At 27.8% G+C, this 26459-nt stretch overlaps 5 protein-coding genes across 5 annotated transcripts; 3 read left to right on the plus strand and 2 right to left on the minus strand.

Annotated features, from left to right (window-relative positions):
• Positions 1 to 11502: 11502 nt before the first annotated feature.
• On the minus strand, positions 11503 to 11822 carry OCT59_001319 (uncharacterized protein; the record flags this gene model as incomplete). The annotated part of the gene is made up of 2 exons (XM_066139480.1): positions 11503 to 11675; positions 11750 to 11822. 2 exons carry the CDS (start codon positions 11820 to 11822, stop codon positions 11503 to 11505), a joined length of 246 nt encoding a protein of 81 aa, XP_065988879.1.
• A 2153-nt stretch (positions 11823 to 13975) lies between these two features.
• OCT59_001320 (uncharacterized protein) lies at positions 13976 to 15205 on the plus strand (the record flags this gene model as incomplete). Its single annotated transcript, XM_025331840.2, has 3 exons — positions 13976 to 14032; positions 14108 to 14419; positions 14486 to 15205. 3 exons carry the CDS (start codon positions 13976 to 13978, stop codon positions 15203 to 15205), a joined length of 1089 nt encoding a protein of 362 aa, XP_025181316.2.
• A 1446-nt stretch (positions 15206 to 16651) lies between these two features.
• OCT59_001321 (uncharacterized protein) lies at positions 16652 to 18079 on the minus strand (the record flags this gene model as incomplete). The annotated part of the gene is made up of 1 exon (XM_025331841.2): positions 16652 to 18079. One exon carries the CDS (start codon positions 18077 to 18079, stop codon positions 16652 to 16654), a length of 1428 nt encoding a protein of 475 aa, XP_025181317.1.
• A 1312-nt stretch (positions 18080 to 19391) lies between these two features.
• Positions 19392 to 19898, plus strand: OCT59_001322 (uncharacterized protein; the record flags this gene model as incomplete). The annotated part of the gene is made up of 1 exon (XM_025308338.2): positions 19392 to 19898. One exon carries the CDS (start codon positions 19392 to 19394, stop codon positions 19896 to 19898), a length of 507 nt encoding a protein of 168 aa, XP_025181318.1.
• A 5712-nt stretch (positions 19899 to 25610) lies between these two features.
• Positions 25611 to 25964, plus strand: OCT59_001323 (uncharacterized protein; the record flags this gene model as incomplete). The annotated part of the gene is made up of 1 exon (XM_066139481.1): positions 25611 to 25964. One exon carries the CDS (start codon positions 25611 to 25613, stop codon positions 25962 to 25964), a length of 354 nt encoding a protein of 117 aa, XP_065988880.1.
• Between the last annotated feature and the right edge of the window lie 495 nt (positions 25965 to 26459).

The raw sequence follows: 26459 nt of genomic DNA on the forward strand, positions 1-26459 counted from the left end.
AACCTGTATTTAGGATATCAATAATCGATATCCTGGATGTAATATCCAAGATAATATTAAAGTAGTTGTTCCCACTGCTTTCATCATTTTTCAAGACATTCACAGAATTTACCAGCAAGACTAACTTATTCTATTAGAAAAACAATAAATAAAATCATGTGCTATCTAGGTAAACATAGCTTGAGCTTGAATTTTATTAATTAATGCCGAAGTGACTTTAGAGAAACACAGAGTGATCTAAAAAGCACCGCAATAAGTGCAGAACTAATAGAAAAACAAAGAACAAATAATCTTCCAAAATTACATATAAGAAAAGCTAAGATTATAAACCCCACCCTCTCTATATAAATAACTACAGCTACTCCCCCCAAATATATCTCAAAATGGGTAAAGTCGACTATGCTATACGTAATCCATCCAGCGCCGTACCCACTCCTAGAATCGGTAAAGAACCTCCGAGCTACCATTAGCACTATCAGAAACGCATAAAATTCAACTTCCCCTATTTGACTACATACTATAGATAACAAACCTATTTCACAAAGACCTCCGGGAACTTTTAGTGTCATGCAGTCCAGCCGATGGAGAACTTTTTAGTGTCGTGCAATCCCCGAAGGGACACCCACCTCATTGCAAACAATCCCAAACGGAGGACACCCACCTCATTGCGAATGATCCTTCGACCTAAGATCTACCTAGATAAGTCAATCCAATGATAGTCCAACATGTGACCACTATGATCAGCATACTACAAAAACTGCAGTACCCAACCTGTCACCTCCTTATCACCCGAATGATGATCGATTTTAAAAATTGTAACACCAAGCCACCATGACGATCAAATTTTCCAGTATCCCCCACCCCCAAAGAAAATAAGGTTACACCAAAAAAAGCGACCAAGAAAAACAAAAAGCAAAAAAATAAAGACATAAACCTCAGGAAAACTCGAAGTGCAATGAGAAAAACCTGAGTAAAATTCACCAAACATACACCTCTACTCCGTCTCCTTATTTTAGAAAACTAACTCCCCAGTTAACAACATCAACTAGCAAGAAATACGTTAATCAGGAGCTCCTTCCAAGAAATACCGGTCCGGCCTGCAAACCACTTGGCCAGTTAGACTTTAAAGGCATAGGAACCAAGACGCACTACTTTTCAACCTTTCAGAAAGCCCAGGGAACGTTCATATGGAACTGCCATCTTACAGTATTATTGGTAACTCCAAGACTCATGATAACGGTCCTAACTCAATATAAGCCGTAAGGAGTTTGGGTGAAACTAAAGACCTCGGTAATAACTTTATATAACGTCGAAAAGTCCTTTTACTATCACTCAAGGCAAAAAATCCTCATATTTTTCATCCACAACTTCATGGGAAAAAATGGGCAGAGCCCAACGGGGAAGAAAGTACGATCATAAGTTTATGTGCTATCTAATTATCCCCTTTTTTGATCTTATTGAGATATTGTTCACATTTTTTCAACAAAATAATAAAATTTACCTATTTTACAATTACCAATTATAGAAAAAATGATGACAACATATTTGATTTTCCCTCTTATAATCTATACAGTATTATACCATACGTCTTTATCAATTAAGTTTAGGAATACCTTTAAGAAATAATTTTATGTGAATCTATAGAAATGAAGTTATGAAGTATACAAAAATTTTAAATAAAAATATCTATTTCTTTTTCTTTTATGAAAATTAATAATTGAAGCTTATCAAAAAAAAAAAAGATTTTTTGTAAACTCCCACCATACCACAAAATTATCACCTATGGTTTAACTTACATTTTTAGTGAAATTTAACAATAATAATAATATACATATTCTCAAAAGTTATGATACTTGGATCAGCAAACTCTTTCCTAAGTTTTTTGACTTAAACTCGAAAAACTATATTTTAAGACTGAGTAATATGTAATTTGAATTTAGTTTTCAGCAACTGATACTTAAAAAAGTCAACATACTGCATATATACTGCCTATACTATATAAAAATAATGTTAATGCCCATCAGATATCTGCTTTTTTCAAGCAAAAAATAGTTTAATTTTTGAAATTATATCATATATTATAAAGCGTTTTGAGAACTTGTATGTAACAATAATATAACCATCATAATAGGACCAGAAATATATATGTATCAACTGAAGTGATTCAGAAAATTGTTTTTCAGGGCCGAAATTATGCTAATCTCAGTCAGTTACCAAGTAGGTAATAAAATTTTGACTGGCATTATCTAAAGAAATTATCTAAAAAGGAAAGATCTACCCGATTTTTTGTCAAAAATACGCATACTCGCTACCTTATCCTTTAGAGATTCTATTGTAATATAAAACTTTGTTTATTAAACTAGGTGCTTAATGTTTGTTACATTTACAGCAAAAGCCCTGTTTCCACATAGCCCCGAATTTTGCCAAAAAAATTGCGCCACGCGTCACTTTTAGCTCTGCCACATTTTTGTATATATAAACCTCTTGTTTTTATTCAACTTAAAAAATTTACTTCTACTCAACACTTATATTTAATTACCCACTTTACTGAATAGTTTGATATTCTATTATTAAAAAAATTTTCCAGCAAATTAACTTATGCTTAAAATGAAAAATTTCTCCCACTTAATACTTATACACCTTAGTATTAATATAAAATAAAAAATTATTTTTCTTATCCATAGATTCACTCCAAAGATTAAGCTAGACCTGAGATGGTCTAACAAATTATTTTTAATCATTTGTATTGATTGCATCAGCAAATTATGTGATTGGAATTTTTCATTAATTTAATAATAAACATTCACTTTATTCACATCAAACCCATTTAATCATATTTTTATGTTAACAAGTTTTTCTTATTTTAAATAATTTTTTTAGATTAAACAATCATATACTTCTATATTCTTCTAATTTTTACTTTTTAGAGACAAATGGATCAACTGGATGTATTTCACTCAAAAACTGTCCATTTCTTGAATAAATTTCAAGGAATTAAACATTAACAGTATTCAAATAAATGCTAAGAATATTTTTGAAAAGAATAATAAAGAATATATTCTGATCGATTATTCAACATAGCATATAGGATTGTTAAGTTTATACAATATATTGTACAATCAATAATCTTTAAATGATCATTTAATTTAAATTTTTAGTTATGCATTTAAGTTATTTCTTAATTAACAACTCTTCTCACTTGAAACTTCAGTGAATTACTATATTTATAATTATCACTATCTAAAACATGCATGAAATTTTTTTATTAAAATAGTAATATGAACAAATATATTTGATAATACACATTTCTTTACCAACTATATTAATGGATAATTCAATTTTATTTATATAATTTGGGCTCTTTAATCATTTTCAAACATTTGTTCACTATATTTTATTAAAAGTCACATTTTCTTTTGTTTATTAGGTGTCCCATTTTTTACTTTCAGCTATTAGACATCACATCTTTGTAATTAAGCTTTCATTTAGAAAATTAAAGAACTTTTGACTTTAAACCCTTATCTGATGATATATTCTAAAGAAAACTATGTATTACTGTTTATTGCTCATGATTTTCCCCACTTAGATAGAAATCAATATACAATTGATAAGAAAAAGGAACATTTCATAATATAATTAATATACATTATAAATTTGGATGTATGAAGGGTATATGAACATTTCAACAATTTAAATATAGCAAACATACATATATAAAGACAAATTTCTCTTGAAATATTCTTGGACTTATATATAAAGATTTATTGAAAATAAAATTTAAATATCCTATTTACAGCCTTTGCAAATAACATAATTTGGACATGAATAGCTAATTCCGAAGAGCAATTCTAGATACTATATAATGGATTTTATTAATAAATAGCAAAATAAATGAGAAAATATAATTAAATAATTTTCAGTTGCTAAAGGATAGAACTTACATCAATGATAATATTTCAGTACATCAGATTTACCAAATAATTTTCATTATATAAACTCAAATATCAGTAATATCTCAACAATAAAATCAAGTTATAAGATACCTGTCTAGAAGGAAAAGAAGTCATTATTACAACTAAATTAGGATTGAAAGATATAATCTATTCTTGTCACTTTGTTTAGAATTAGATAGTACAACCTATTTCCTATTATACAGAAATTTGTATATAAAATGGAAGCCCAAAAATCACAAGATTAATTCAAGAAAAATTAAGTTACCTCTATCTTTTTATGTTCAAGTGGTCCCTTTTACTTTTCCAAAACAAGGAAGTATTGAAAAAAAATAACAACTCCACTTTTTTTAACTATTTTATAATAAGCATTCTTATATATATAACCATTGGATTCACACCAGATGAATGTTTTTATTTTTAGTTACAATAAGGAAATTTTATGTTTCTTATATTTTATTGAGAACATTATAGATATTATAGAAACAATTCAAAAAAATGACTTTGCGTATGAATCCATATCTGTTAGCTCTACTTCTAGTTGATTTAACAACAGCTTGAGGGTTAAGCATTTTTCTTTATTTTTTCTTAAAAAAATTTTTTTTAAAAATTGATTGGTCTGATTCTTAAAATATGTCAATCTATTTTTGTCAAGTAATTAAGCCATTTATGACAATAATACATGCTTTATTCATCATCAAAAATTAATATAAATTCCAAAGTTAGCAAAAAAAAAAGCTTTACTAATTTTCACACAATGGTAAACCATCGATAAAATCCCACAAATCATCACAGATTCATAAAAAAATAGAAAATGCAAGCATATTAAAGCCTTAAAAAGTAAAGAAGAAGAACAGAAAATTCAAACTTATTCACAATTTAAAAGTAAAATATCTATTTTATTGGATAATACTACATATATATGTTGGACAATTTAAGAGATTATTATAACAAATTTAAAAGAATAGAAACATTAAATATTCAGAATATATAAAATTTTTAGGAAATTATCAATAAAGAGAATGCAAAGAGCAATGATGATTAAGGTTATAAATCTGATTATGAATATTTTTTGCAACAGTATCATAACAAGTAATGAAATGAAAACAAAGCGTTTAAAATGGAAGATAACTTTCTATATTATAGCGAATCATTTAAGCAAATTTTATACTATAATATTCTTAATATAATCTATCATTTAGGAAATTTATTAATATAATATTAATTATTATGAAAGTTTAATCAGGCTAGCAATTTTTGAAAAATTATGTGTTCAAAATTGCATATTGTATAACCTGATATTCAAGAAGCTTCAAGCAAAGTATCTAGCAAAACTTTAATGTTTTTTTAAGAAGAGCCAGGAGATATTATTTTATTGCATCCCATTGTGAGAAAGGTTCATGGAGAAGTTGTGATATCGCTTCAACTTTTTGGGAGGAAATTTCGGAAGAAAGGTGGGAACAACTTTTAGGTAGTTTGAAGTTAAAAGAAAGTTGGTGTTAAGAATCATAGTATTTTTTCAGCTATTAAACAAAAATTTGGAATTGTAATAATTCTAATTTGGCAAAGAAAAACCATCAGCTAGAAACATACTACTACCTGGGAAGGATCAAGAATTCAGAAAGACACACGAATAATTTTTTGATCTTGAAAATTTATTTTTAAAAAATAATTGTCACTTAGTTCAGGTAAAAAGAAAAAGAAAAAAGTAATGTAACCCAATTTTTTCAATCGACAATTCAACTAATAAGCATTTAAAAAGAGTCCGTCATATGGAAAAAAATCACATAAAATATAAATTTTTAGAGGGTTATTTAACCAGGAGCAAATTAACAAAATTGAAATGGATACAGTGAAACTGCTTTATGCATGTAGTATTATAATAAGTGTCATTATAAAAAGACATCCTATAAAAAACTTATCAGAAAATATGAAAAAAAGTTTTTTTATAGAAGACAATGAAGTATTTCAGATTAATATTTAATTTGTTTAAAATGTAAAAAAATTAGAGAAATGAAAGAACAAAGCAAGTTAAGTAGATATCAAGTAATTTTGGATAAACTATATTGAATAAAATCATCATTTCTTTCTAAATTAAATATATATATTAAATTATTTTTAAGAATTATGAAAGAATTAATAGATAATGATGAGTTGAATTACTAGTATAGACAGAGAATAAATCATACAATAGACTTTAAATTTAAATGGATATATAATTTTGAAAATTTCTTATAAGTTCCAGAATTATTTTTTTTAATAACATTATACTAGAAAATGATAGTTTGAAAGTTTACTACAATTAATTGGAATAATCTTATAATATATTTCCGCCATTATTCAATGATCCAGAGTCATACATCCCTTCAGGGAGTTAAATTTAATAGAAGAAGAAAATAAGACATTTATATATTTTCATAATATTTATATTCTATTTTCAAACAATGACTGCATCTCCCTCATACCTTCCATCACTGAGGCCCATAGAAAGGAGGAGAATATTAATATTTGGAGTTGGGAAAGAAATTATTAATTAAATATCTATTGTATAATAATAGTGATGATATGCATAATTTCTTTAAGACACATTAAGATTATTAATTTTATTACTAAAAAAAGAATTTAAAAAGGAGGAGAATAACAATATTTGGAGTTGGGAACTATTGTATAATAGTAATGATATAGAATAGCAATATTTGGAGTTGGAGAAAGAAATTATCAATCAAATATTTATTGTATAATAGTGATGATAAGCATAATTTCTTTAAAAATTATTGATTTTATTACTAATCTATTTGAACATCACAAGTGCTCAATAATCATAACATATGACTTTTGAAGCATAATATGGCATGGATTAAGCCCTTTAATATGGCAAATCTTTTATAACTGGTTTAAGACAACCCATTCTTAGATTAAATTATAAATATACTAGTGGTCAGATTACATCAACTCAACATAATGATAAGCCTGATAATTTTACCAGTGGTCAGATTATACAAATTATAAATGAACAATAATAATATGCAGGTTGGCTTGATGAGACAAGATCAAGCCATACGAGCGGTAAATTCGAGACAACCAGTTAGATACTGGGTTAGATGCCAACTATAGCTCTGCAAACATATTTAATTAATGGAATTATAATTCTAATTAATACACAATTTAAATATTTGTGCTTATAATATAGATTTCTGTGTAAAGTAAAGTACCATACATTAGCAAACTTTATACTTGATTAATTATTAGGTGATATTGTCAGCCTTAATATATATAGTATTAAAAAAAATTACAAATCAAGATTTTTTTTTTCCGCCAATGAATTCGAGCTTCAAAGATTCAGAAATTAAAGCTTGGAAACAAAAAGTTGCCATTGAAAAATGTTATGATAAGCTATTTAAAAAAATAAGTCCGAAAGGACATGAAATGTATTATCTAGTAATTGCATCTTTAGTTTATTTGTATTGCATTTTTTTTTGAAAAAAAAAATACACAATAATATGTGCATAAAAAGGTTTGGCTTGTTCCTGGTATGCCTCAGTACATATATCTTATTGTTGAAAGGTTGATTATTTAGTCGATCAGTATAATTAACTTTTTGAATTTAAAAGTAAAATAATCTCTTATATCCATCATTTTGATACACAAATTTAATTCTCTTATCAACTATTTTACTTTTTTGTGTATACAGATGATTCTCACTTTTCCAATAAAATCATGTTTTATTATGAAAAATTAATGTAATTAAAAAATCGTAATAATAAAAGTTTTATTCATAAAATTATTTTTTTTTGTATCAAGATTATATGATTTTTAATTTGATTTGAGAAAATAAAAATAACATGGTCTAATCCTTGATATGTATACAAATCATAACCCATTACATAACAATTTTTTATTGGAATTATTTAAAATTTACAAATAATTATATATTTATCTACTTTATGATGTAACAAATAAAATATCAGCAGATGGCAGGCTAGAATTACATTCATCCGCTTGATTGGACAAAGGATTTATTGGAATGATTTATATAACACATTATTGTTGGTTCTTTTGTTGTCTTTTTATAAAATACCAAATAAATTTGTACAACAAAAATTGAAAATTTATTCCATTTTTTGAAATGAAAGCAAACCCCCTTTTCTTTTACTAATGTGGAATGATTAAAAATATTTTCAGGAAATTTACCTGAATTGACAGGTTGAAATTATAGAAAAGATTTTTCAACATTGCATTCATGTATTTTATTTTTGCAAATAGATTATGGTGTCATTTAGCCATCCCATTATGAGAAGATTCATTTTCTGCTCTTACCCAACATTATCATTGTATTGAAACTTATTTATGCTTTTTAAATGAAGATGGTAAAGCAAAGTTTAATGAATATAGAATTAATGATAACTTATTACTTTCAAATACATTACTCAATTATCCTAGCTTTATTATTAAATATTAATGCAAGTAAAATTTGTTTTTCTGTTGAATATTGGATTGGCACTTTAGTGGATAAATATAATGATAAACTTTAGTTCATATGCTATTATTTGAAGTATTTATTAAAATGAAGGAAATTTACATTCTTTAAAGTTATTTATAATGTTATTGAATATTTTAATAATATGGACTTGATTTACAAATCCAAATCTATCACACAATATCGGAATTTAAATTTAAATATTTGTGCTATTTCATCTCAAAATATTACTTCACTTTTGAAATTATTATGTTCTAATTGCAATTCAATCTCATCAATTGATTTTGATTTTTTTAGATATAATATCAAATAAACATTCGTTAATTGAAAAATATTACAAATCATTTGGATCTTTTCATAGTATAATATATAACCCATTTTTATAATTAAAAAATTCTAATTTTTCCAATACTTTAAATTCTAATATGCTTTATTTAATTGATTTTACAAATATGGATCAATTGAATGTTTTAGAACTTATTCTCATTCCCTATATTTAATTTTGTTCAACAAATTATTAATGTTATTAAACCTTTTAAATTGAAATCTTTGTTTATGGGTAAGGTAATACATATTAAATCATTGGGTATTGCTATTACAGAAATTTAGAAAATTTTGATTTGGATTTATGAGTGATGAATATGATAATAAACCAAAACAACAATTATTAATAATTTGATTTGGGTGTACTTGTCATTTATTCATTGAAAATAACATTAATTATCTTACTATTGGAGTGGATTTTAACGAGCAGCCTTTAAATAGATTATTCCTATATATTTATAGTTTTGAAGAAATTACAATTAACTTGGATTTGAATTTCGATCAGAAATAAACTTCGAAAGAGTCAATACTTGAAGGTATTGATTTTCAACAAATTAATTTATCATTTTACCAGATTAGAACATCCAGAACATCTTGAATTTTTACATTGTAAAGGATTTGATAATTGCATAGTATTATCCAAGAGTAAATTATATCTTGAAGAGTTTAAGCTATGGTATTACAGAACTTGGAGAAAAATTTCATCTTGTTAGATGGGATTATCGAGGAACTGGACGAAGTGATGTCAAAGCGTACTCACTTGAATTGAGTAGTCAAGATCTTCACGCCGTAATAACAAAAATTAAAACAGATAAACCAAATAAAAAAATAATTACAGTTGGATATATTTAAACTTTATAGAAGCAAGTTTAAATAGTGAGGAACTTGTAAAATATTTCATCGCTTGATCCAGATTATGAATTTTCAACAATTTCTCATGGATTATCGAATTTTAGCATCACAACGTCTGATCAATTTCGTGCTTTAAAGCTTGGTATTGTACCACTTGGATATCGAAAATTTGAAGTTAAACGTGAGTATTAATTAAAAAATCTTTTTTTTAAAAAAAAATCATTATTATATACAACTAATTAAGAAAATTTTATTTAACTATAGCATTTGATTTTGAAGATTTTTTTAGTTCTTTAGATATTCCAACATTAAATTTTATCGGGGAGAAAGATAATTTAATTACGCTTGATCATAGTTTATAATTTGCAAATCTTGCTAAAAATGGGAAAAAAGATCGTTTATAAAGATTATTGGACATTCACCACCATGGGAACACTAAATCAGTTGTCACAGAATTTGTGTCCAATATTTAATATTTTTTTCTTTTTTAAAAAAATTTCTTTGTATTAATATTTCATATACGATAACCAATTTATGAACAAGTTGACCGAATTCTTTTTAACTAAAAGTCTTCATTAATAAATAATAAAGAAATTAATTAGTCTCTAAAAAAAGTGCAAAAATCCTGAAATTGACCAAAAGTCACGTTGAGTCGTGGAGGTATGAATTAGAAGATTTAAAATAGAAGAAATTAAAATTTTATTTAGATGAGAAACCGAAAATAACGAAATTAATGATTTAAAATGAATATTAATGAATTTTATAATCATGATACTGGCTTTAAAACTTGGAGAGTTTTTTTAATAAAAAATTTTATAAGGATATACATATTATTAATTGTTACATTGATTTATAGGTTGATTTTATAAGAATTGTTTATTTGTGAAATTGGGCTTAGTTATAAATGACACATCGACTAATTTTGGTATATTTATTATGTTCAAGTAAGTGTTCAACATGCAAATATATTTCCAAAATTGACTGTTTACAAATTATTTAGTATATTTATAATATTTAAATTAAAAAAAAAAGGGTTTCTTTACTATTTTTTGATTATGTAATATAATTCATTAGGTAGCGATGGTAGCATACTATTTTGCAAATAGGAATTAAAGAACAAAAATGCAATTAGCTGAAGTCAAACAGTAAATCATAGAATTAGAAAATACAAGGCTATGCAAAGAATTAGAAATTAGTTTTTGACTTAATAAATAAAATTGTTGTATTTAAAATACTATTTGTATTTTGTTATTATTATTCGCCATGGTATTGTTATTTATTTGTATGCTAAAATTCATACATGTATGATTTCTTATAAGTCTGTATGAAAACCATACAGTGCATACATAAAAAACGGGTTTAAGTAACTCGGTACGGGTTGATCAATTCCAAAAATTCCGTACCGTACTCGTCCTATGATACATACTAATGTATTATTGAGCCACAGTTGATAAAATGCTTTTTTTTTTCATGTGATATCCAAATAACTATTATATTAAATGGATTTTAATGTCCAAATATTAAATGGACACTGATATTCAAATATTAAATTGACATTGCTGTCCAAATCCCTATAAAAAAATTGGATACGTTTTTTATAAAGTTTTTATACGATTTTTTTTCCTTAGAAATAACATCATAATAGGATACGGAAAAATGCACAATTCCGTATCACCAAAAATATGGTTTGGATACGGAATTTGCACGGGATTTATATGGAATTTACATGATTTGATCACTGATTTTATCACGAAATTTATACGATTTGGTCACTGAATTTACTATTTGTATTACAGTTTACTATAATTGTATTTACATAAATCTAATTTCACTTTATTAAATTAAATAAAAAATAAAAAATAAACAAAGTACAAATACATTATGAAAATTCCCTCTTTATTAAAACCACCTATTGCAACCTAAATTATCTATAAGTTCAGGTTCATTTGTAGTCAAACAACCTAAAAGAACAAAAAAAAAAGATTGGAAACAAAACCCCCATCTGCAATCGTCCAAGTCACCAAAGGTCAGCATTCCTAAGAAAAAAGAAAGAGAACTCCAGAATGTCTGACCTACATAAAAGAAAAGAATTATGAGGCGTCTAATGAAAAAGAAACCAAAACAACAAAATAAATCCAAAACTGACCTACAAAAAAAAAAGACTCTGAAGCAACAAAACTGAAACAACCTACAAAAAGAAAAGAATCTGAACCCAACATACAAAAAAACAAAAAAATTTGAACTGACCTAAAAAAAGAGGACTCCCAAACTGATCTACAAAAAAAAAAAAAAGAAACTGAATATTCTCACAAAAAAAATCTGCTGGCCTATGAAATTAAATATAAATAAAGAAGAAAGGGGAATAAAGAATAAACCAAAAAAAAAATTTTTTTAAAAAGAGGGATAACGAAGTTAGGAAAGTTAAAAAAAAAATTTTTTTTTAAAGGGAGGACGTCAAAGTTAGAAAAATAAAAATTTTTTTATAAAGAGGAAATAGAAATAGAAAGAAGAAATTTTTTTTAAAAAAAAAGAAGAGTGGGAAATAAAAGAAAAAATTTTTTTTTAAGGGAGTGATGAAAAAAAATTTTTTTTCAAAGGAGAGTGACGAAAAAAAAATTTTTTAAAGTGAGGTACGAAAAAAAAAATTATTTTTAAAAGGGGTGACGAAGAAAGAAGAAAAATTTAGAAAAAATAACAAAAATAAGACAAGAGAAAGAGAAAGGAAAGGAAAGACAGAAAGGAAGATCGGAAGATCAAACTCATCAAAGTAAGGGTTTATATAAAAAACAAAAAACGTATCATAACAAAACAATAAACAATCATGTGATCTCATGTTATGATACGGAATTTTTGTAAAATTATCTTCTAAAAATATTAAGTTTAAAAATTCCGTATACATTCCGCATGATTAATTTTTTCCGTATACATTTCTTATACATTAGTTTTTTAAAAAAATGTTCTAAAATGAATTACTTATTAAATATACGGAATTTGTATACGGAATCTATAGAAACGTACATAAAATGTATGTCATTTGGTGGCTATTTGTCATATAAAAAAAAAATCAACCGTACTGTAGTGTACTGGCTCTATAATATATATAGTATATATAGGACAATCTAATGATATTATTGATTTCGGAGCGCAGTATTATATTTAATAGATGTATAAAATTTTTATAATGTTTCAAATTTACTGTTGGTCCGAAATGACCTTAAACTATTAGGCGATTTAATTATATTGGGCTACTGCGGTTCAAAATGACGTAAAAATATCATTAATTTTATTGGGTAATTAAAATCATATGAACAGGGATTGACGTAAACTGCGGGTCAATTATGAAATTAAAAAATATGAAGAAAAAAATATATTTTTAAGAAAAACCTGTAAAATTGAGGCTCCAAACCGTTCATATGAAAGAAAAAAATCATTTTTGTAAGACGGTCTTTGGTTCGGTCCTACTGCGCCACAAATGAGCAAGGACCGCGGTCCAGTCCTACAAAGACTGGGACCGGCTTAGATCAGACCGAGTAGAACTGAGTAGGACCATTACCCATCTTTATTTGATCTTGGGAAAGATATACTTTTATCTATCAATAAATAAAACCTCTTTCTGCATGCCAATGATTTAATAAATCATACACCCTACACCGTACAGATTTGCAAATTTAAACTACTGAATAACCTCATGTATGACATGACGAAATTTCACTACTACACATGATGCTAAAAAAGGAATTTGCACAAATAGTACAACGAAACTCCTCAAAAAAATTTAACACAAGGTTCACAATATAAATTTTATTTTTTTATTCGGGAAGATTTTCAATTTTAGGCAATGTCTCAATGTTGACTTTTTTGTAGCATAAATGAATATTGTTTTTTTTCTAAATATGTTATTCAAGAATTCAATATTATTTTAACTGTTAAGAAAAGCTCAGAAAGGCAATTTATTGTTTTGCAATTTCAATGTATAGTAATGATTATCAATGACTGTGTAAATATAAATTTCTAAAAATAACCACCTGAAACAGATGATTTTCATTATATTACGCAATAGTATTCAAAAATATTGTACGATATACGGTTAACAAATATATATATATAATAATTTAAAAATTTACTTAGTATTATTCTGCTATAAAAAATGTATAATATTATGTAAGAATTTCTATCAACTTTTTTGTTCATTATAAATATAAGAACTTTTGAGATTTTTTATGTTCAATTTTTGAACCCACTCTATATACAAGCATTATAAAGTTTTTTTTAAAAAAAATTTTCAGGAAATTTTGAACCCACTCTATATACAAACATTATAAAGTTTTTTTTAAAAAAAAATTTCAGGAAATCTCTATACAAAATATACAAAATGAACTTTATTCAGATTCAATCATATGTAGGATTTTGGTCAGGTGCAATTATCATGGTAAAATCTTTTATTTGATATATATCAATTAAAAAGTATTTCTTTAAAGTATTAAAATTTTATTTTTTTTTATAGATATCTTTTCATAATTTGTTCATTTCGGCAATGATGTACAAAGCCCGTCAGACAAATACTTCGAATATACTAAAAATTATTTTCAATTTTGCTCAAATTGTGCGTTCGGGAGCAAATTTCGGTCTTTATATGACACCAAAAATAGCTACATACACTCAATGTGATGCTCTTCTAAAAACTATAATAGTTGGAAATATTTTAATGAGATTATCATTATCGGCGTTCTTGATATGGCGTTTAAGACAAATGCGTAATTATGGGTCAGATAAATGGATAAGTATTATATTATTTTCAATTAAAGTTGCACTTTCGGTAAGTTTTTTTATTAATAATTTATAAAAACAAAAAAAAAAGTTAATAATCCAATATTATTTTCAGATTCCATATTTTATTTTTCAACGGGCATCTACCGAATACGTTCCTGATGTTGATTTAGTTGGTTGTTTTGTTGACTCTTTTACTCCTATACCTTATGGCGCTGGTGGAATTGCCGTGGAATTTCTTATCGATATATTTGTAACCTTTCGCTTAGTTCAAATATTAGTCAACGCTAATAAGAACGCTGCTCAAGTTTCAACAAATATTAAAAGCAAACGATCGTTATTCACAGCCGTTATGTATTGGAATTTCTTACGACTATTCGTATCTTTTATCTTTCATTATCTAGCTATTTTGGACATGATATACGTTCTGCCCGAAGTAGAATCAATTACTATAAAAAACATAGTATATATTGCATTATCTTATGTAATTACTGCTAATGTTGAGATTGTACGAGTCATTGAGAGAAAAGATAAAAAAAAAGGATTAAGTAGTGGTTCTAGTGGTTCAGTAGGAACCGAGAAACCACTCAGTTCAACTCACAGTCAAATTGAAAATGACAAAATAGCAATTGCGTCAATAAAAATATTGTCGTTCAATGAGTGGGCAAAAGCTGTAGTAGGGAAACGTCTTCGCAGAAATGATGATGGAGAAGAAGAATATGAAGAAGTTAACGAATATGATTATGAGGATATGGAAGAAATAATAGATGATACTCCAAAATCATCTAAAGAAAATAATCTAGAAAAAGATCTTTCGCAAGATCGAAGTAAGTAATTTAGTGGCACAACTTCAGTGACGGAAATGTCAAAATTCAGACATTATTATTCATTAGTTTGTAATTTTACAACTCATAATTTCATGGCACGAAAAAATTTTTTTTAAACATATTTTTAAATCTATTTTTCATTTTATTACTATGTTCTCCTTACAAAATGTATATTATTATTAATTAATTTACTCTTTTCCGCATTTATTTATTCATTGGCTATATAGTAAATTAGTAATTATGCTTATGATAATCTTCGCAGAATGAATAATTTTACCTTGAATTTGCTAATTTTGTTCCTGGAAAATCAACAAATTTTAAAGTATTTAATATAACATAAGAATTCACATGTAACAAGGAATAGTCACAAATTTAAATTATATATATTAAGAAAACGTTGTTATTATAATGAATTTATTTTTAAGTACTAAATTAAATTTTCTTGTAAATATTACTTTAATTTGCTATAATTCTAAAGTTAAAAGAAGTAGCCTTAACAATTATTGAATAAAAATATAGATATCATATGCTTTTTTTAAAAAAAAAATTTAGAAATTACAATATTTTGAAACTTCAATCCTAATTTTGATTTTTGCTAATTTAATGTTTATATATTTGTATACAATATTAAAAAATTTATTTTTTACCAATCTGAAAGTCTTCAAAGTACTGTATTTGTTTATTTGATCAAGTTTAAGCTTTTTTAAAAATTATTAAATTAAATTTAAACTACTGCTAGTTGTATAAAAAAATATATCTTTATAGTATATGTTGTGCCCCAGGCGTCAGTGTTGTCTTAAGGCTTGAATTAACGTTCGTTGAAAGTGTTGTTAGATTTTTACAATGACTGTTAATGCTTGTTGTTTTTGATTTTCCAATTTTTACCCGAATATTTTATAAATTCCAAGAAAATGATACATTCACGGGAAAAAACAGGTCCTTTATATAAATATATAAATCTTCGCTAAATATACAAAAAAATGTCAGGCGCAAGATAATTATGTAGATCTTGCCTTTTATGGATAATTTCCGGTCAAATTTTTGTTGATACTGACTGACATTATCTTAATTCCGGCCCCGAAAACTCCTAAATGAAAAAAAAGTCGGGAGTATTGCTAATATCTCACCGCTGGTGATTGTCACATTACCAGAATTAGGGTAGAATTTTGGGAAGAATTAAAAATGTCAAATTTTATTTTGCTCGTTTATGCTGGTGAGGTTGTTAAACGATTAATTTAACCGTATCGAATTTTAAATAATATTCAATATAAACTATTCTTTTATTTTCATATTTTCTATTACATAAGAAAATACAAAATGAAATAAAGTTCAAGTTATCCATATATGATATATTAATTTAAGATAATATTGATATACTAAAATAATAAAATAACAAGTAGGTAACTCACTTTTTCATAATAAAATAAAATAAAAAAATCTTTACAAAAAAAAAATTATAAATAATCAAGTGGATTAATTCTAAGAACATTATCATCAACAAAATTTTGAATTATACTTGAAAATTCTTCATTAAGACAATCATAATTTAAACCAAATTTAAAATAAAGCGAATAATTTCTTTCTTTCAAATCATTTAAAAATTCTTTCAATGGATCAACTGAGAATTTCCATGAACCTTTCATTTCAATACGTTCCAATTTTTTTGAAGTTGATTTTGATAAAATTTTTAATATCACATCACCATTCAAAGATTCATCAGAAGGGAATCCGCCATATATTTGTATATATTCTAATTGATTACAATGAACTAACAGATCTCCTAATGCATCATCGATTGTATCGACAAAAGGAATGCATAAATGTTCTAGTTTTGGACAATTTTGATATATTGCTATAACGATTTGTATAATATCTTCTGTAATATTTTTCTTGGCAAATTGATTATGAATATCAATCGTTTTAAGATATCCGCTTGTATTTTGTATTAATTCTTTTACTTCTGTAAGATGACAAACTCTAAGTTTTAGAAGTTTTGGTAATTTAACTAAATGTAAACCATCCATAGTTTTCGTGGAATATCCTAACGTTAAAGTTTCTAAATTTACAAAAGAATATAAAATATTAAGAGGAATACATAATCGAGTTTTTCCATGAATATGTTTAAGTGTGTTCTTATGTTTAATTAATGCTTGACCTATCACCTCACAAAAATTATCCCAATTTTGTCCTCTTTTTCCACCATAAGTGAAATATTCTAATTTCTTCTGAACTTCAATTAATTTAATTAATCCTTGATTATTATTTTGATTATTACCCCTTAATTCAAGTTTTTTAATATTAACGCAAATTTCTGCCAAGTTATAAAAGATTCTTTCATCTATATATTGTGTACAAGTTAATTCAACAAGATTTGATAGATTATCTTTTAATTTCATAAAATTCACCATATCATATTTCTTATAACATAATTTATGAAAAATTCCAAGACGATTTAAATAAGAACATTTATCAAAAACCATATCGTAAAATTCTTTATCTATAATATTTTTCTGATTTTGTGAAAGTGGCGATTCGAAACAATTTTTAATAACTTCTGTTACGTCAAATGTAATAATAGATTTACAATAGCTTATATAATTGAATAATGGTGTTTGTGTTTGTATAAATGATAAATTAATTTCATTCATAATAAGTAAATTTTTTGATTCTTCTGATAAAAATGAGAAAAGAATTTTAATGAGTGAAATATTTTTCTCATGAGATATTGGTTTTGAATTATGACTTAAACAATCCTTCCATAATATTGGTATAGTTAACTTACACCAAAGTTTATTCACTAAAAGACATCTGAATAATGTATTATAATCATTATCCAGCTCTTTAATTATTAAAGCGAAAATGTCAGGAATGAGTTTAGACATTATGATCGAAAAGAAACGTAAGTTTTGTTTGAGTTTAGGAAAAATACAATAACTATTATCTGTTTTATACTGTTTCTATATTGCCAAATTCGAAAACAAAAACGATAATTACAATAAAAACAAAAGCATACTCAAGTTACACAAATATGTAAATTTGAAATACTTTTCAAAAACATTGTTTATTGTTATCAAAAATTGGAAGATCGTCAATTTTTATTCTCCGCAGTCACAACTTCGCAGATCATACACCGATCAATTATTATTTGAAGCTATGTGACACATCAATCAAGCCGCCTACGTTAACTAAAATTGATCCTCCAGCCAAATCTAAACTAATAAAATTAAGTAAGAATACTTATCGATCAGCCGCGCAGCACTACGCAAGTATTAGTATTATTACGCAATCGGCGTAACCTGAAAAAAAAAAATTGTCACGAAATGATAAATTGCGAGGTACAGTCTGTCTCGTGCGACAATTTCGAGTTTCTGGAAAATCCGTTAACAACTTAACATTGTTAACAGGTTTATATCACGTGATGAGTTTGAATCTGCGCCCGGCTCATTTTTTCAAGTTTCAGAGACAGTATCCTGGGAAACCGAAGACGCAGTTGATTCACACTGAATTTCTTCTCCCTATTTCTCTGTTTTATCTCTTCACTAACGCTCTTCTTATGCTGCTCAATCAAGAAAGTAATCATCTCCTCATCCTCAGTTGACTTGGTATTTGCGTTATTGGGTGCGGAGAAGCCTTCGGGCATCACATCAACAGTTGACTTCGCTTCCTTAATATTCTGTGGTTTCTCATTCTTACATTGTTGGACTGGTCCTCGCTGCGCTCAGCTGCGTCTATTACGGAGTCTGGTCAACAGCCGATACGTCCTGTGGTTGCTCGTCCACCACCGAAGGGCCCTGCTCATTTTTTCGCTCATAAAAGTTATGGAGACAGTATTCGAGGGTGTCTCCTGAGCAGTTGATTCACGCTAAAGCTTTTCTCTGTGGAACTGGCGTTATTGGTTTTGGAATCCATTCAAGATACACACTTCGTGTCAACAGCTGATCCACTTTCGCGAGTCTGATCTCATGATCCTCAATTCAACTCTCTAGTTTATGCTTGAGCCTCGCATTCTCGTTTTTAAGCTCGGCAACCTTGGCCTCAAGTTCAGTGTTGTGCTGTCTCAAAAAAACCTCAAGCTCGGATGGGTTTGCTGTTCCACTATCACAAACAGACATGATTGATGGTGTTACATACGCGGCAAGAAATATTTTAGAAGAACGGCAAATGGAGACAAGTATTTTCGTGTAAACCGTAGCTATGGAACGAATATTACCAAACGATTTCGTTCTTAGTGCAGAATACGAGACTCTAGGGTTAATAGACGATGACGATGATGAATCCGTGTCAGATGATGATTACGTTAATGAAGAGGATGATGACGGCGACGACGAAGTTTGGGATGGTGATGAAGTTGACTCTGATGATGATTACGACATTTCAGGTATCGGTGATGGACACGATTTCATGGTTTGTTATAGTAGAGATGCTTGGGATAAACTTTCAAGGACACATCGTAATATCCTTCTTAGGTTCTTCACCCAGCGCCTTCCCAATTTATCTGAACAAGAAAAAAATGGATCGTTTCACGTCTTTTCTCAGTCAGAAGCATTCGGCGTATTAGAACACAATGCTCTATTGGACGCATTAACACATCCTGTGGAAGGTTTAGTTTTAGTCTTTTCAAATATGGTTAATTGTGAGACTTGCTTTATTAATACACGAAAAATAAATACGAAGGTTCGGGACTCTGCCCGCTATACATGACGTCTATGCTAATATACACAATTTTTTTTCGAACGATATTCCTCTAACCTCGCCCCCTCTTCTTCACACCATTACGCAGCGTTGGACTTCTTGGACCAAGTCAAGAAAGTCACGGTCATTAACTTCCTGAACCATCTGCTTGCGTGGCAGTAGCAGAAATAGAAGTAGAGGCAGTTTCGGACATAGTGCTTTTATAGGTAGTCCAGTTCGGATAAAAAAAAATGTGTTACGTTCGGTTCTGGCGTGAATATACAATTTTAACATGGCATCATCGCACGTGACATTTATCGAGTATTCGACAAGGAACAGTATCAATGCTTTATTTCTAAAAATAAATCATTGCCGGAAGCCGGCTTACAGTATTGTATTTATTTTGTTACAACATGTGTAAAATTTTTCTTGCCATATTTTTTATAATTTATGTTTTAAATTAATTTTTCGTCTTTAATTTTGGGCTGTAAGACGGAACAATTCCCGTTTTATTTTATTTTAAACTTTGAATATATTGGAAAATACCCTATGAAAACTAACAGTAGTTGAATTTTTAAAAAGAAGAGAGATTTTAGATGGAGAATTAGAGAAACTTTTTAAAGTTGATTCATCTAGTCTTATTTCTCAAATAAAAATTATTCTCAGATTATTTCAATGGTGCTGTATTTTAGCAGGTTTAAATTATTCCTAAATTCTAATTGTTGACAGTTTTAATTCTTATTTCCAAGTAAATTTCTCCTATATAAAAGACAAAAATATTCCTAACTATCAGGTGCGGGTGTTGGAATATCTAGATAGATTATAACGTGAATGTCTTTTTCAGGTATGTTCTTGGAAAAACATTTGGTAATCTTAGACATTGGGTTCAACGCTTGCCCTTCAACATTTTAGGCTCGTAAAGTATTGCTTTAACACTGTCTGCATAGTTAATCGAACGGAGTTCGAATTTTGTAATCGGAATATTATCAAATAGGGGCGCGCATGCTTTTTAAATTTCTTTTCTGAGAAAATGAATAGATTCCTTGTCGTCAATCCTGACTACAGCGATATGTTGAACTCCGATAATCCCGACCAAATCACTAGGAACAGCAAAACAATTAAATAGGATTTCTGGAATTTTGTTTTTCCTAAATATAAAGCCCAATAATGAATGGATTTCGTTTGTATGGATGCAAAGAAGTTCGAAACATTTTTCTATAAAAATAACATGTTCATATACGCACCTTATCTTTTTCGCCGGAAGGTTGACTGAACTTCTATCTCATTGCTGTAGTCCGCAGAAAAATAAAAAGACCGAACGCTAAAGACAAGGAAGATGATTATCATTATCATATGATGCCAAGAAACCTTTGAAGGTACATGAAATCGGAATCTTGATTCCATTTAGTTTAACGATCTCCACTGCAAGACTCAAAGTTAGATAACTCGTGTAGATCTCGGAAATTGCGAAGTCCTCAGCCCTTCATAGCATATGGTTTTGCCGACAATATTAACATATATGGTAGGTCCTGTGTTGCAACAAAGCATTTTCACATTCCTCTCGCGTTTGTTTAGGGGAAAAGAAAAAGGTGCTAGTTAGTGTATTTATTTCTTTCGAAATTCTTCTGTAGCACAAACACAGCCAACTCACATGATTAGAAATCTCCTAGCTGATGATCGCGTAGTGTAGACCTGCTGATCACTGCTCCGGACTGACTCTTCTAACCTTTGACCTTCGGCGTTTCTGACACTTGCAAGAAACCATGTTGTTTATTAACAGCCACGTCTCGAAGTTTACATTGGTTCATGGTTTTGTTCAAATGTTTTTTGAAATGATACTATCTTATCAACAAATTGTGTCTTCGTTAGTTTACAGGCCGTGACATTAAAGTTGGCCAGTATTTTACACATAATTTGCAGCAATATCATCATCCTCAAGTGTTTTAAGACGGGAGCTATAATCCTTAATTTTTTTCTCTAGCGCGTTAACTTTAATGGAAAGTATACTGATCATACAATCAGATAATACTTGTGTTCGGCTACCATCCTTCCTTCGTTCTAACCGAACGTCTAAACAGATAAATGCGTTATACATACTATATCTTGTTCGAAAAAAATAAATTTCACTTCGGATGATTTCTCGGGACGCGTGTCCATATGATTATTTTTTGTCAAAGAGTTTAAACGGCTTTGCTTGGTCGTAAGATTCCCCCCTTCCGCGATAATTGACTATAGTATAATTCTGCGCAGGAGAGGTGTTATTATTGGGATTGTGCCGAAGTACTTCTGGCACCATGTTCAACTACTGCGAATACTGCGCTCATTTTACGTAAATGGGAAGGAGTAAGCCATAGTGGGCTAGCTCGTCAAGGCTCATCTCTGAGCTGAACTTGTTCTCTCTCACGAACCTGGTAACGATAGCAGACATAATGTCAATCGGCATTATGTAAGTTATTTTGTTGTATGTAGTTTATTGACAGTGGATAAAACTTCAATACGAAAAATGTTTACGCAAGCTGGTGGCGCTTACCTTCGCACCTTCGGCCATCAAAAAATGTTGAAGCGTTCTCCTGAAGTACTATGCTAATCATAACTTTTTTCCATTCCTCATCGGTATCGAACCAGGGTAATATTACTCCTTTATCTTCATACTTGCGTCGAAGTATCTCCCCCTATCAAACTTTCTCGCATGTTATATCCATATGCTCATGAGGATCTTCTTCGGTTTCTTTTGCACTTTCACACATTTGCGCATCGGCTTCAATTCTTTCGCGGTAAAATAGGGAGTTACTCTTATCTCCAAATAACCTAACCCAAGCCGTTATAACATAATTAAATATAAGTAGTAAAACAATAGATGCTATTCTTCAAAGTGTTTGGTAAACTCTGGATTGAGGTTGCACTTTTGTTTTCATTTGCATTTCATTTTCTCTGTATGTAGTTTTATGTGCAGTAATTTTGGACAATATTTACAAGAAAAAATTTTTTTTTTGGTCATTGAATACCAAAAATTTCGTGATCAGGGCGCGCAAATTTCTGCGTAAAAATCATCTATTTCAGGCGGTTGTTATTTACATTGCAAAACAGATAAAACAAATAATTGTCTTTTTGACTTTTTCTTAACAGTTAAAGTTTATATTTTGAAAATATGGAATGAATCATTCCTTTAAGAAGATTAAAGAGTTTCAAGAAAATTTAATAAAATTTATTAATTTAATTATTAATCTCAATTGCACAGTATTTCAGATTAATATTTATAACATTAAAAATGAGTGAACAGTAGCATGGAATTTTTCGTTAAAAAGGTTAGAGTCATTTTTTGATCGAATTTACTCATTATTACAATGAATTGGTTGGTACACCATGGACTATCGGCTTTTATCATTTCAGAAAATACAAACGTCAAAAGCATTTCTTAAAATTTCTTCCAGGTAGTTTAACAAAATTTGACTTAATTTAGGACTAACTGTTAATTGATTTTGGGGTAAATTTTTTTCTGATATTATTAAATTCTTTACCCCAATACTGTAAAGTAACCCTTTTTTGCATATAATGTCAGTTAAACATATAATGTAGGCCAAAATTGTCATAATTCTGGTAAGGTTATGGATGCTCATATTTATACCTGATCATAAATTTTGCAAAAATAAATTTATTTTTATTTATGCATATCCTTTGTTTGCATTATTTTATTTAAAAAAAATTTGTTATTTCCTTAATAATTTTTTTAATTCTAATTTTTTAGTTACACTTTTCTTTTCTCTATTAATACTAAAAAAAATTCAAAATAATATAAATTTTAATTATTGATATAATTAAAAATTGTTATCATTATATTGGTTCAATCAATTGTAATCAAAATTACTAAATGTAGAAATATTAAAGGATTCAGCCACAAGTATAAATAAAAGCATTATAGCACTGCCGCAAATATATGAATATTGACCCGTATTTTTGCAGCACTGCCACCCATTACAGCCTGATACATTGGCGCAAGTAAAATATTTAGATGCTTAGCTTAATGTTTATTATGTAATATACAGGCTAAAGTTTTCAGAACTGCAATCGGCTATCTCTATATATTTGCCATATTCCCACATAATTTTTATTTTAAAATTTCTAACTTTTAACCTTAAATTACCAAAAAAAAAAAATAATAATAATAATATTTATTATTTATATTTTAAAACTATACTTCTCATAAACCTCACAAAATCTCATAACCTCATAAACCTTACCTCATAAAACTTCACAATGAACCTTTACAAAATTTTTATATATATAGTGTAAAAAACTAATCTTTATCTGATTAGAAAATAATAACATATTGAAGGTCACTTACTTATTACGTACCTACACTAATACACTATAGTGATTAAGCTTAGAATATCTTTGAACTTTTTATTAATTAGAGAAATATATAACATTCAAATCATTAATTCTTATTGACCAGTATAAAAGAGAAATGTTAGAAGCAAGCCATTTAAATAATGACCCAAATTATTGTATTCTTTGAACTCTTATAAGATGTATCATTAAAACTTTATAAACAGGTACCATATTTAAAGAAAGCACATAATATAGGTTTACCTTATATTCTTGATCAGCCTCAACCTTATCTTCAAGATCCAAATAATAATGCAGAAGATTTGCCAACTAGCAAGTAATAATTATTAACATTAAAGATTAGAAAGTTAAAAAATAAATTTATATGGATTTTCTAATATACCTTCAGTCTTTGAACATGAGTAATTTTCTAATATTATAAAAAATTCTTTTGATATTTACTATTAATTAAATTATATTCTATATCAGCTTTTACAAGGTATATTCAATCATATCTAAAGGACAAAATTGATCAATATATAAAACTATTAAATCCTATATATTCAACAATAAAACAGAAACAAATTTAAATTGAACATTGATCTTGAGAATTTTAAAGATGATCATAAAAAATGATCATTATTATAACATATATAACTAATTAGAATGGATGTTTGGCTAGTATATATATGAAGGTCTTATCCTAAACATACTATATAGTGTACAATTGAAATAACTATTAATTCTATCTGAATTGGCTAACAAAGATATACATGTACAGCCAGATTAAATCTAAGTAAAGGTGGAAAATAGTATATGAATTAATACTATTATATTAAATGACTAATTATATTGTTTATAGCTTATATTAATAACATTATAATACTTGCTTAAAAATGTTAAAAATGCTAAAGAGTATTACAGGCTTTTAAAAATATATTCCTTACTTAAAAATACAAAGAATCTTATTATAATTTTCTTCTTCTAATAGAGTAACTGAAAAGTACACAAGAAGAATTAATCAACAACTATTAGAAATGACAGAAAAGTATCATGCCATAGATGAATGACTTTATCATGCTTGAACCAAATATTGGGCAATGGAAAATCAAGTAAACTAAATAGAGTACTATAATCCTTCTATTATTGCTACTAGTTACTACAGTGCAAAACCTCTATAATAGGAACCTTGCTATAGTAAAAATGGAACATACTTATAACACTTAAATTTTTTAATCATATATAAAATTTAAATTTTAACTTAGAATATTGATATCTTCAATGTTGTTCAAGTTATATCAGGTCAAATTTGCTCAAATTAATTATAACTACCAAAATCGAGAATAATTGATGATAAATAATCAGTTTAATCTTTCTCCTTTACTTTATAGAGTCAAAAGGATTAATTGTCAACAAATGGAAAATCGTGGTATAGTAAACATTGCTCTCTTTTTTATTAAAGATGCAAATAGAATAGATTGTTGTGCATGTAGAACTTTATTATTGCAGCCAGATTGTATCTGCAAAAATCTCAACTTCAAGGAAAGGCGTGGACATAAGTGTGTATTCTATCCTAAATATCACTGTGAATTAAATCATATAGGGTATACATGGACAGGTTTACAACAAACTGTTCCTAAGGCATTAGATTCAGCAAAAATCGAAGATATGAACAAAAATCATGGCACTATATGGATATTTATAGAAAAGGTATTACTGGAAAATGGCAGTTCTGATTGGCTCATGTTGTATCACGTGATGATCACATAATTATAAAAATCAATTAAATATAATTCAATTTTATTCGATTAAAATCCAATCACTGGTTCAAATTTTATTAAGGTCTCAAAGTTCCTATTATAGAGGTTCCACACTGTAGTAAACTCCATCGAATGTATCACTTCTTGAGAAATCAGCGGATGGAGAATATTTAGAAGTGAAAGTGGATACATTAAGGCAGCAAAGTTAGGATATTCAAAGTCTGCATAATCATGCCAAAATGTTAATGTTTACTACTACCTAAAAATTATTATTTCAAAATAAAAATATGGCATTCGTTTTATTCTCACAACTAGTAAAATCCATCAAATGTATCACTTCTTGAGAAAGCAGCAGAAGGGGAATATTTAGAAGTGATCAATGCATTAGGATATTGCAATAAAATGATATCCATTTCCCAGCAGAAACTTCAGAAAATGATAAAATAGAAATAAGCAATATATTTTTAATGCTCTTGTTATTCCAATGATTGAATATCGAGCTCAA

The sequence above is a fragment of the Rhizophagus irregularis genome, chromosome 1 (assembly GCF_026210795.1).
Source record: "Rhizophagus irregularis chromosome 1, complete sequence".
Classification (NCBI taxonomy): domain Eukaryota; kingdom Fungi; phylum Glomeromycota; class Glomeromycetes; order Glomerales; family Glomeraceae; genus Rhizophagus; species Rhizophagus irregularis.